The 13,306-nt window shown below is 43.6% G+C and overlaps 1 protein-coding gene across 1 annotated transcript in view; it reads left to right on the top strand.

Annotated features, from left to right (window-relative positions):
• The first annotated feature begins 417 nt into the window (after positions 1 to 417).
• LOC109521291 (cadherin-12-like) overlaps positions 418 to 13,306 on the top strand; it is a 62,199-nt gene continuing 49,310 nt past the window's right edge. Inside the window, exons 1-4 of the mRNA XM_019879075.1 lie at positions 418 to 883; positions 4,883 to 5,007; positions 8,953 to 9,122; positions 9,598 to 9,717. Coding sequence (XP_019734634.1) covers positions 608 to 883; positions 4,883 to 5,007; positions 8,953 to 9,122; positions 9,598 to 9,717 — 691 coding nt within the window. The 5' untranslated portion in view covers positions 418 to 607. The remainder of the gene's footprint in view (positions 884 to 4,882; positions 5,008 to 8,952; positions 9,123 to 9,597; positions 9,718 to 13,306) is intronic.

Raw genomic sequence — 13,306 nt, 5'->3', positions numbered from 1 at the left:
GACAGACTTTTTGAACATATTAAACTTTGAGCAACCATAATTAAATTATAGCTTATCCCACTGTCTGTGGTCAGCCTGGGATGGTCAAGTAAATTGCAATTAATTGACTTTTTTCTGGAACTGTTGGTGCGGTAGAATGCAACCATTTTCTTCTTCAAATGTGGTGGTGGTGGTGGTGGTGGTGGTGGTGGTGGTGGTGGTGTTGGAGCGGGGGTCATCAGTGTGGGAGTAAATTCTAAACTGGTGATTAAAAGACAATAACGAGACAAGTTTAGGAAGATATCTAATCCATCCATAGGCTTGGCAACTGGGGTGGCAGGGCATTTGGTGCAGGTGGAAGCTGCCACCCCTGCCATGCCCGGAGACCCACCTATTCATGCAGTTGATAAAACATATTCAAAACTTCTCATTTCTGAATCTATCTTGTAATCTGTATCCTTTCCTTTAGGAATCCACGCTGATTGGAAAAAACGACCTGAAAAGAAGATCAGGAAGAAGCAAACAAAGCAGACCTTCATTTGCATACATTGGCTTGATCCACACTGAAAAATCCAAAATTTGTATCGCCGACCCGACAGCATTACCCTTGAAATAACTAACAAGTGGAATGACCAGCTTCTCACTGATGATCACATGGGAACATGCCGCTGTATTTCTGGTGTGCTCCTGTTTCCTGTTGGTTGACACTTCCCCCATTCCCCGTTGCCCTCAGATCCAGTTTAGGAAAAAAGGTGGGGTGATGCGCCCCATGACATCTTTAGAGGACAGGACAAGGCTGAGACATGGAAGGTCACACGTTCAGCGTATTAAAAGAGGTTGGATATGGAACCAGTTCTTTGTTCTGGAAGAATACATGGGATCTGGACCACAGTACGTTGGTAAGGTATGGTGAACTCTTTTATGGTCATAATGTATATAAAGAAGAACGTCTACGGTGGAACACAAATCTGATGCTGTGAAAACTTAATTTTCCCTAAAATAAAATGAATCATTTTAATGCGTAATTGATGCCATTGTAAAATCAATATTGACTGTACAATGTACAGACAACTTTAAGTCATAGTCCAGATAGAAATCTGAGGTTTTGTGAAACTTCACCAGACTTCACAAACTTTGCCAGCCAATCGCAGGGCACACAGAGACGAACAACCAGCCATGCTCACACTCACACCCAGGGACGATTTAGAGTGTTCCATTAACCGGCCACACATGTTTTTGAAATGTGGTAGGAAACCGGAGAACCCAGACAAAACCCACACAGGCACGGGGAGACCATGCAAGCTCCACACAGGAAGGCCGGAGCCAGGATCGAACACACGATCTCTGCACTCTGAGGTCGATGCGCTAACCACTCGACAACCAGGCCGTCCTATTTCACACATGTAAATAAAATAATATTCAAATTAAAATGGAAACATTTAAATATAGAAGAAAATAAACAAACAAATTCAAAATATGGCAATGGCAAAGCAGATTATCACATGCTCGAAAGGGTGTAGGAGGAAAAATAAACGTATCTGGTCCTCCCTCTTACATAAGATCCTACTTTTCCTATGTCACGTTGCGAGCGAAGCGGAAAGGAACCCGCTTCATTCGCAACCAAAATTGATCTATAGGATTCCCGAAACAGCAGACAACAACAAGAACTCCGTATGAAAATAAGATTTATTAACAAAAACCGCACCGCAAAAACGAGACAACATAAAACGCTGGCAAAAAACGAGTACCAGGAAAACACGCAAAAACCGAGTAACAAAAAACGCTCGCACTAAGGCAAGGGGGGAAAAACAAACTTGTCACTATTTAACACACACCGAGATGACTACACCAAATCTAACTCGCGTACTAAGTCGAAATGCGAAAAGGCAAAGAACCGACACAATGGGCAAAGCAGTGGCACGGCAAGCAATTCTCCGGCGAGTGAGAGTACGAAAGACAGCCCTAATAAAGCCAGTGCTTAATAACAAATAGGTAGCAGGTGTGCAGCCGGCCAGAAAGCACCGTCTGCCACCTGCTGTCGAAAACGGGACATGACATCTTACATTATTCAGTACAGTAATTAAAAAAACAAACAAAAAACAAAAAACAAAAACGAACAAACTGTGATCAAGGTTAAGGTTTATTTATGTCACATTCAAACACAGTATACACTGCCCAAATTGCTGTACGTATTAAAATCTAACACTATGAAGAAACACAACAGCGGGAGAGGACAAACTGGTTGCCAGCCAATCACAGGGCACACATAGATGAGCAAACGTCCGCGCTCAGACTGACACGTAGGAACAATTTCCAGTGTTCCATTAACCTGCCATGCATGTTTTTGGAATATGGGAGGAAACCAGAGTACCCAGAGAAAACCCAGGCAGGCACGGGGAGAACATGCAAACTCCACACATGAAGGCCGGAGCCGTAATCGAACCCTGCACCTCTGCACTCTTTGGCTGCACTCTTCAGCTAAAGAGTCATCCACCGTGCTGCCTGTGTCTGGACAAGGGTGTCTAATTTCTCAATTGTTTCCTCCTGTCAGCTTATTTAGTTGTTCCCATATCAATTTTCCATAACCATTTGTCCCATCTATAATTTAAATTTTTTAAAAAATCTGCTTTAGCTTTACAAATTTGTTTTATCACTTTACTTCTGAATGATGTAAATATTTGTCTGTCACAAATCAACCTTGTTTTTCAGGATTTTTTTAGTGCATTATCACTTTCTTTCATTAATTTCCATACATCACCCGTTGCCCAGTAGTTGTACCTATGGGGGATATGGGTGTCTCAACTCTCCACATTTTTTTAACACCCACACCCTGCACATTGGCCAAGACCATTCTTTCTTTTCATTAGCATTATGGGCCATGGCAAATCTTATTTTAAGTTTATGTCATGGGCCGCAAACAAATGGATTGCGGGCCACAAATGGACTGCGGACCACAAATGGACCACAGACCATAGTTTGGACACCACTGACATAGACAGTTAGGCTATTATATTATTTCATTGTATATTATTTCATTGTGATATGATTTGTTGTACAGTAACCCCTTGTTTATTGCCGGGGTTACGTTCCAGAAAGAACCCATGGTAAGTGAAATCCTTAAAGTAGTCAATCAATCAATCAAACTTTATTTATATTGGACTTTTGAAACATAAAAGTGCAACTCAAAGTGCTGTAGAGTTAAAACATTTCAAACGTACAACTTAAAAAGAGGACCCCCTCTCCCCTCATCAAACCCAAATATATATCCCCACATTAAGCCGATTCTCTCTCTCTCTCTCACACACACACACACACACACACACACACACACACACACACACACACACACACACACACACACACACACACACACACGCACAAACAAAATTTGCACACATACCCTAACGATACTGATACCTGTGTTAAAAAGACATGGCAAAGCACAGAGAAACCATCTGAGGAAAAAAAAAAAAATCAGCACCCAAATAGGGATGATCCACGCTGAGTGACAAGAACCATACCTCCCAGCATGGAGGCCCTCCAAGACGAAACACAGGCTCCTTAAAATAACTAACTAAATAAATAAAAAATACATCAATAAATATAAAAGGCTCACATTAAAATAAGTACCGGTATATAAATAAGTTAAAAGCTAAAATAAGCTAAAAATATGTCCCTTATGCGTCCTCTTAAAAGTATCAACAGTCTCTGCAGACCTGATGTTTTCTGGCAGGCTATTCCATAACTGGGGATCAAAATGGCTGAATGCAGCCTCACCATGTGTTTTGGTCCTCACCCTAGGAATAATTAAAAGGCCAGTGACAGAGGACCACAGTCATGTTTATTTTTTTCAATTATTACGTGTACAATACAGGACTGTTTTGAATGAAACCAAAGATTGAACCTTTTTTTCAGGCCAAAGCATTTTAAAAAGTATCTATATTTTTTTTCTTACAAACAACTGACAGTTTTTAGAAATACTGTACAGAATGTTTTGTCAACATTGTGGGTTTTGTCATGGAGAAAATATGGCAAGCTATACGGCTATGAGGTGCAGAGACTATTAGCATTAGTCTACAGGCCCTTAATCAATCAGATACAGAACACAATGCACTGTAAAAAAGAAAAAAAGTCAGTGAAACAGCGAAGCGTGAAAGATCAATCGCGTTGTAATAAGGGATTACTGTATTTGCATTTTTATTATTCATTGGAAGTACAGGTATTACTTTTTTTAACAGAACATGTGACTTCAGTTTCATTGGTGGGTACATTATAGTTCTAGTTCGAGTGGAGTTGTTTTTTTTTTTTTTACATAGTTTGTTTTGTTTCTCTCAAAAAACCATATAATCTGCAAATATCATGTGTGCATAAAAACTACAACAACAACAAAAAACGAATACATTTCTTGTGAAAGCAGCGTTTTCAACAACGTTGATAATGGTAACAATATCATGGAGCAGTTGAAGAAAAACACTGTGGAAATTACATTGTTATGACAAATTACACCACAGGAGTCAAACTCAAGGGCCACATCTGGCCCGCCACATTATTTCATCTGGCTCATGAGAGAAAATGACCCGTGTCCGCTTGCTAAAACCTGTACCGAAATGTCAAATTGTCACATGTAATAAATACTGTTGCGATTTTGCAATCATTTTGTGACCCTGCTGACACTCACATGAACAATAATTGAACAAAACGTTGAGAGCGCTGATTTCAAAGCTAGTCATCCATTAATTTGCTGTGTACAAGTAATAACACAATGAGACGATTAAAATTCTGGTGGTTTCGCTGTTATAATGGCCCTCCAATGGAAGACGTAACTCTCAAGTGCCCCCCAGCCCCACAAACATGAGTTTGACAGCCCTGAATTACACCATATCTTTGCATTTTCATCTTTCAGCTCCACACAGATATGGACCAAGGTGACCACAGAGTTAAGTACACTCTTTCAGGAGAAGGAGCTGGGTCCATCTTCACAATTGATGAAATTACAGGAGACATACATGTTCTGATGGCGCTAGACAGGTCAGTATTGCTATTTAAGTACTTATTTACATATTACATACATACATATATAAATAAACATATTTTAAATTAGTTTAGTATTTTAAGGTCCGGATTTAGTCAAGGTTTGCACATGCAAAAACAGGCAGAAGCTTGATTGATCACGCAAATTAAACTGATCTGGTAACTGGGTGCACTCAAGATTGTAGTTGCTTAACAGGCAAACTTGCCATGACCTTCAATTTGTGTGTTCTAGGAAAAGAAAATGCCAGCAGGTGAATTTAGCGTGCACAATGGGATTTATTAAATGTGACAGGAGTTGTGGTGGCTGATGTTGCATCTTTCTATACAGCATTTGAAAGGCAGATGCACCATTGAGTGAAAATGATTGTGGTTACTGTGGTGAGGAGTAGGCGACTGGGAGAACAGCTCTCCTGCTCATGCAGAGATTTTTGAAATGGCAGAATCAAAAGTTTTTGTGAAATGACTGCATTGAAGCCATTTGCCACATTTCTTGTGGCCCAAATCTTTCAACTCTGCATTGCTTGCATCTGAGTAATTTCAGTACACAACTGAAAACTATTAATTCTGTGACACCCCACAGCCACGCATATGCCCATTTTCGCAGTATTTGTATTCAAAAAAAAAAAACACGGAAGATTCACAAAAAGACAGTGAGTTCCATGCTAGCTACAGTGATTGATGAGCTGCAAGATGGCACTTGAAAAACCATGTAACTGTTTACAGCCAATCAGCGTTCGGAGTGGTGAGAATGTAGCCACAAGGGGGCACAAGCCACTGTCTTATTGTGCCGGTCCCAAGCCCGGATAAATACAGAGGGTTGTGTCAGGAAGAGCATCCGATGTAAAATTTTGGCCAAAACAAACATGCAAATCAAACCTTCGAATTTCAAACTGGATCGTCCGACAATGACCGTCATCAGCGCTGTTGACCTACAGGGTGTCAGTGGAAAATGGACGACTGTTGGTCGAAGAAGGAGAGGAGGAAGGCGTGTCCATAGGAAGAAGTGGAACGCCAAGAGTATAGTACTGAGTAGGGATTATGAATGTTGGAACTATGACAGGAAAGGGTAGAGATTTGGTTGACATGATGCAGAGGAGGAAGGTAGACATGTCCAGGAGACCAGGTGGAACGGTAGCAAGGCTAGAAGCTTAGGATCAGGGTTCAAGCTGTTGTATCATGGTGTAGATAGGAAAAGAAATGGAGTAGGAGTTATCTTGAAGGAGGAGTTTGTTAGGAATGTCATAAGCCCTGTTCACACGGCACACATTTGGTCCGACGCTGCACCGAAATATTTTGTTGCGATATATTTTACACCGGAGCAAATTTTGTGGAGCGGTCACACGTGCAAAGCCGCTGAGCGTGACAGCTCCGACGCAGCGTCGGAGCAGCTCCACTTGCGGTCACATGTGCAGTTTCTGCTGCGGACCAAAAAGACAGGAATGCGGAAGTAAAACAGGTTCGGGTCGGGCTTCTCTCTTGCGGACTTTTATTTATTTTTCTTTTAATAAATATTATGGCGGACACTATTCTGTCCTTGTTCAGAATAGATCCACTTGTCGGCAGTCGTGGAATAAAGACGTGTTTACAGTCAATCTATGTTAATTTTGTTTAAACAATCCTATAGAAATAATTTCAGATATCTTTACCTATTTATTTCATTTGAATTATTCTATTTAAAGCCTAGTAAGCCACAAGATTTATCTGCGTAATTAAGCAAATGCACATCGAGATTTCTCTTTGTCTGGCCTCTTATTCTGTATTTCAGCGTTATTTCGTTGTGCAAATGCATTGATCATGTTCATAAAAATATGTAGATTATTTTAACCGTAAGAAATCTTGTTTTTTTTCTCCCAAAAATACTCACAAATAAAATATGAAATGTCGGGGTTGCTTCGGGCTCGGGCCTGCAAATCGGGCTCGGCTGACGTCACTGCTTTCTCGATTCTCTTCTTGATCGTGAGCGCTGTCTTCACCGCTTAAATCCCCGACCCTTTTACCGGGAACGGGGGTGCACGGCCGGGCTTCGTCTGTGTCGCTGGCCCCCTCGTCACTGTCGACCGGGGTCGGATTCCGTGCATCTGGTAGCGAGCGTAGCGAGGCCACTCCCCCGCAAGCGAGCATTTGCTCAGGAGCAAATTTAATCCAGCTGCGTTCACACGTGCACATTTGTTTCGGCGTAGCGTCGCAAACGAGCATTTGCTCTGGAGCAAATTTTTAAACCACCTCCCTGAGGTGGATCAAATTTGGTCCGGTATAAGCTCTTTAGTGGAGCTACGCCGGAGCAAATGTGCACGTCTGAATGCTCGACTGGATCTGTTTCGGCGCTGCGTCGGACCAAACGTTGCCGTGTGAACGGGGCTATAGAGGTAAAAAGAGTGTTGGATAGAGTGCTGAAAAAAATAGATGTTCAATGTTGTTGGTGGCTATGCTCCACAGGTAGGATGTGAGTTGGAGGAGGAGAAATTTTGGTTGGACCTTGATGAAGTGATACAGAAACACCCCTCGAAGCGAGAGAGTTGTAATTGGTGCAGACTTCAATGGACATGTTGGCGCAGGAAACAGAGATGATGAGGAGGCAATGGGCAGGTTTGGACTCCAGATGAGGTGGACTTTGCTAAGAGGATGGAAATGGCTATCTTGAATACTTTCTTCCAGAAGAGGCAGGAACATAGGGTGACCTATGAGAGTGGAGGCAGGAGTACACAGGTATGCTACATTTTGTGTAGACGGTGCAATCTGAAGGAAATCAGTGACTGCAAAGTAGTGGTAGGTGAGAGTGTAGCCAGACAACATAGGATGGTGGTGTGTAGGATGACTCTGGTGGTGAGGAAGACGAAGAGATTATTAACCCTCTACGGATTATTAACCATTCAAATTAGATTGAACCAATTTATCAATCCATCCATCATCTGATCCGCTTACCCTCACAAAGGTTGCGGGTATGCTTGAGACTATGCCAGCTGACTTTGGGCAGCAGGCGGGGGACACCCTGAACCGGTTGCCAGCCAATCGCAGGGCACACAGAAATGAACATCCATCCGTGCTCACACTCACACCTAGAGACAATTTAGAGCATTTGATCAACCTAACATGCATGTTTTTGGAATGTGGGAGGAAACCCAAGTACTCGGAGAAAAGCCATGCAGGCATGAGGAGAACTCCACACAGGAAGGCCGGAGGTCTGAAACGAACCAGGGACTTCTGCACTTGGACGCGGACGTGCAGACCGCCTCAATTCATCCATTATTTCTCAAATTAAAAACTCTCAAATTGGACAATTTACTGCGATTCAAAACAGCACAAATAATATACAAAGCATACATTATTCACCATTCAACGTAGGTCTTTAGTCTTTAAATGCTTTTGCATGATGTATTCTTAACCATGAAAGCACACTGAGTTACCTTGTTTAAGAAATGAGCTTGATAAAGCTGCTTCACCTAATATTGAGGCTCTATAACAATTTAAAAAAACATAACAATTTGATAGCCCAAAATTGGCTGCCATCATGAATATGAAGGTAAATACTAGGTCAAATCAATCCGGCTACATCATGATGAATTTCTTGACCCAAATCGTTTCAGAAACCATGAATTTTGCACCTCTGTGGACCAAACTGACAAATATAAATCTTCTGTAAATGCAACAGTGCATGCCCCAAATTTGCAATGACACCAACCTTTATGCGCCACCATTTTTTGCCCATTTGTTACCAACCTTGGTAGAGGTCTGTACTCCACTGAGGAGCAATCGACTTCATTCTAGTTCATCAGATCATTATAGAATGGCTAAAATAATATATCTTATGCTGCCAAATACTTTTGCACAACACTGTACATGAAGTAAAATGAGGATGTAGTCATAACTAGCCTAGCCTTTTTATTACATATTGTGAGAGTGGTCTTTTGTTCAATAAATAATTCTGTTTCTTATGTGTGGCAGAGAAGAAAAGTCGCACTACAAACTCAAAGCCCAAGCCGTAGATCTCCGAACAGATCTTCCTCTGGAGCCTGAGTCAGAGTTCATTGTCAAGGTGCAGGACATCAATGACAATGAACCTCGATTTCCAGATGGACCACACATTGCCATCGTCCCTGAGATGTCCCCGACAGGTACTGTAAATATTTTCCATCCAATTCCCAAACAAAGTAAGGAATAAATTATTCAAGACTTTTTCCATGATCACTTGTAGGACACTAAAATCACATTTACACAGACTGTACAAAAACACTTCGATAATACAAGAATCTGTATGTAAAATTCACTTGTGGTTCAACAGGGATGAAACTGCATTTAACAGAAGCATATGCACACACGCACACATGCAAAGCCTGACTTAATGGTCCATCTGTCTGCCAAATGCTATCTATGAGGTAATTTAACAATCGAAGTCTTGAGGTCTTAAGATGTTAATACCTTTTAGTTGGTTATCAAATTGACTTAGTTGTGTAGTTTTTTTGGGGATCCTTTTCTTATCCTGGGCACATTCAAGGATGTTTTAAGGGTGGGAGTTAAAGCATAACTGAGTTGGAGGTTTCAGTAATGTGAAATTTGCTTCTAAGAAGGGTTGACACATGGTTTGTCCAGGCACATTTGTGAGACAGATCACTGCTACAGATGCTGATGACCCTACATATGGAAACAGTGCAGAGATTGTCTACAGCATTCTTCATGGCCAACCATACTTTTCTGTGGACCCTAAATCAGGTGAGGAACTTTTGCTTTTGCATCATCCTTTATGAATTTTTTTCATTTATGTTTGTTTGTTTTTCTACATATTTTTCTAAAAGTTTTACCATTAGGTCCAAATAAAAACCATAACTGTGACTCTAGTAATCTTTTCCGCTCGAGTCCTTCATTTCCTAAATAAATTCATACAGTAGGGAATTACGTGTAGCCTCTGGGTTGAGAGAGCACTCTCACTCCCAAACCAGAAATTATAATTGTTTGTTATGCACTGAAAAAAAACATCTCTAAATTGTGTGCTGTTTCAACTAAAACATGATATGCATATGTATATCAGGAGCTATAACGTACAGATTAATATCAATTTAATGTTCCTCATTTGCACATGGAATTTAACAGTGAGGAATACTGACTGGACAGTTTTGAAATCCAACAAGGAAAATTAATTTGCTAAAATCTGCATCAGAAGGTGGACCCACACAGCATTAATCTGGATTATCAGTGACACTTGTAAATTTAACACTTGTCTCTGAGAAAAGATTAATGGGTCACCAGATGCTGAAGAGGAAGAAAGCTTATAGATTTTACATAGATCAAAGGCCTGCAGCAAGAAATGCCCATGTTGCTGGAAGCCATTAAGGTGGACTTGGAAAAAAATACATAGCAACTTATTGACCATTTTGCATGAACACGGTCCATCTTCCAGACAGTCAAATCAGAATCATGGTTTCTAATTTTATCTATCTATCTATCTATCTATCTATCTATCTATCTATCTATCTATCTATCTATATATATATATATATCTGTTCGCAACCAAATCGGTTTTCGACCAAAAATTTCGAGTGTTTTATGCCTCGGATTACGACCGAAAATCGGTTCTCGACCAAACTGAGCGCACTTGAATACGCCACTTGACTCCTCTCGCCTTCCTTACACGAGGAAGTGATGCTTCCTCGGGTAGACGAGGAAGTGACACTTCCTCGTGTAGTGTTCTATTGTGAGCAGACATATTCAATAAAGATTTTTTTTTTGAAGAGCGTGTTTTCGGTTTTCGAAGAAATCGAAAATGTGGGTGTAGTGGAAACCCAATTTAACTTGTGCCATTAAATTCCACACAGCATTATTCACATAGCGAATTGACAGATATCTGCAAGACGTTTCTTTTAATCTTCAACCGTTGTTGAAGAAAAAGGAGGGGGGGGGGGTTGGGGGGGGGGGGGGGGGGGGGGGGGTTGTCAGGGTTCCTTGGAATAAGAGTTTAAGAGTTGAAGCGGCCTGGGGGACGAAGGTGGATCTCCTCCCCGCTGTCCTGCAAGCTGGGAACCGCAGCCTGCAGCCGGAAGGCAGCCATTCGAATGCAGGGAAGAGAGCATGTGAGGGGTCCTTCATGATCTGAGCAGCCAGACCACGGATCTGCTGCTCACACACTGCAGTCAGAGGGCGAGTGGGAAGTCCGATGATCTTGGAGCACACTCTGCTGATGCTGTCCAGGCGGTTCTTCTCCTGTAGACTTTGGGAGTGGAACTAGCAGGCCATAGAGAACGAGAGGACGGACTCTATGAATGCCTGGTAGTAAGTCAGGAGGATTTCCCTGCTGACGGAGAAGGAGTTCAGTTTCCTGAGCAGGTACATCCTCTGGTGGCATTTTTTCAGGATCACCTCGGTGTTGGAGGAGAACGTCAGGTTATTGTCCAGGATGGTCCCCAGGTACTTGTATTCGGACACAGTTTCCACTGGAGTCCCCTGGATGTTGGTGGGGATAGTCGAGGCCAGCTCTCTCTGTTTTCTGGAGAAGGTCACCAGCATGTCCTTGGTCTTGCTGATGTTCAGTTCCAGCCGGGAGGCGTCACACCACTCGACGAACTGCTGCAGGGTCGGACCATGGTGTTGCGTGGAGCCGGAGAGCAGAGACACTAGGACAGTGTCATCAGTGAACTTCACCAGGTGGCTGTTGGGGTGTTAGGACCTGCATTCATCCGTGTACAGGATGAAGAGCAGTGGCAAGAGTACGCAGCCCTGTGGGGAGCCTGTGGAGGTGGCGAGGAGGTCAGACAGGTTGTTGTTGATCCTGACTCTCTGTGTTCTGTGTGTGAGGAAGTCCAGGATCCAGAGGATGAGTTGGTTGTTCAGGGAGAAGTTCTGCATGAGCCTCTGTGCCAGGATGTGAGGCTGCAGGGTGTTGAAGGCAGAGGACAAGTCAGCAAACAGAAGCCTGGCCAAGGTGTTGGGGAATTCCAAATGTTTGTAGATGGTGTCGATGATGAAGGCTTTGGCATTGTTGACACCTCTGCCTGCCTGGTATGCAAATTGGAGGGGGTCGAGGCGTGAGCTGGTCTTTGTGAGGATGTGCTGCTTGACGATCCTCTCCATGGCTTTCATCACGTGGGCGGAGGTCGTTCAGGGTCTTGGGGTTGTTGTTCTTGGGAATGGGGGTGATGGTGGAGTGCTTCCACAGCTTAGGGACAGTGGCGGTGTTCATGGAGGACTGGAATAAGAGCTGGAAAACGCACCCGAGCTGGTCAGCGCAGTACTTGAGGACCCGGCCACTGACGTTGTTGGCTCCTGGTGCACTGTTGATCTTGGTCCTCTTGAGGGCCCTCATAACGTCCTCTGTGTGGAATGTGATTGAAGAATTGCCGGGCTGGAGGTGGGACCTGATGTTGGTGAGCTGCGTGGAGTTATCAGTCTCGAACCTGGTGTAGAAGGAGTTGAGGTCATTGGCGAGGGAGGCTGGGCTGCTCCCAGGGATGAGGGTGGGGGCGGTGCTGGTGGTGGTGTTCACAGCTGCCATTTTATTCAGGCCCTGCCAGGCTGCACGGAGGTTTCCGCCATTAAGTTTCTCCTCCACCTTGCGCTTGTATTGCAGCTTAGCGATCTTGATGACTTTCTTGACCTCCATGTTGATCTCCTTTTTCTCCACCTTGCTGCCCGAGAAGAAGATGCGCTTCTTCCTGTTTTTGATCTCCCTCAGCTCCTTGGTGATCCAGGGTTTGTTGTTGGGGAAGATGGTGACAGTCTTGGAGGGGATGATGGTTTCCTCACAGAAGCGGATGTATGAGGAGACTACATCTACATTGATGTCGTCGGAGGGGGAAAGAAGGTTGCACCAATCCGTGGACTCTCGGCAACCCTGGAGGGCGGTGATGCTCTCCTGCGTCCACTGTTTGATGTTTTTGGTTACCTTCTCTACTCTCCTGATAGCCGGGCTGGAGGCAGGGAGGAGCAGGACAGTGTGGTGATCAGCAGAGCCGAGGGGAGCGGGGGGGAGGATGGCGGGCTTGTATGCATCAGGGATGGAGCCGTAGCATTTGTCCAGTGTCTTCCCCTGGCGTGTGGTGCATGTGATGTACTGGTTGAAGCCTTTGAGGGATTTCTCTGGGTTGCAGTGGTTGAAATCTCCCATGATGAATTTGGGAGAGACGGGGGAAAGGTGCTCCAGTCTGTTGAGGGTGCTTCTTATGTGGTCGGTCGCCGTGGTGGGCTTGGCTCTGGGGTGGATGTAAACGATGATGAAGAAGAGTTGGGGAAATTCTCTGGACAGGTAGAAAGGACGGCAGGACGCAGACAGGAGCTTGATGTCTGGGATGCACAGTTTCTCCCTCACGTG

Source organism: Hippocampus comes, unplaced genomic scaffold, assembly GCF_001891065.2.
Source record: "Hippocampus comes isolate QL1 unplaced genomic scaffold, H_comes_QL1_v1.1 scaffold85, whole genome shotgun sequence".
Taxonomy (NCBI): domain Eukaryota; kingdom Metazoa; phylum Chordata; class Actinopteri; order Syngnathiformes; family Syngnathidae; genus Hippocampus; species Hippocampus comes.
Note: the sequence above shows the minus strand (reverse complement) of the source record. Positions and strands in the feature narration are given on the sequence as shown.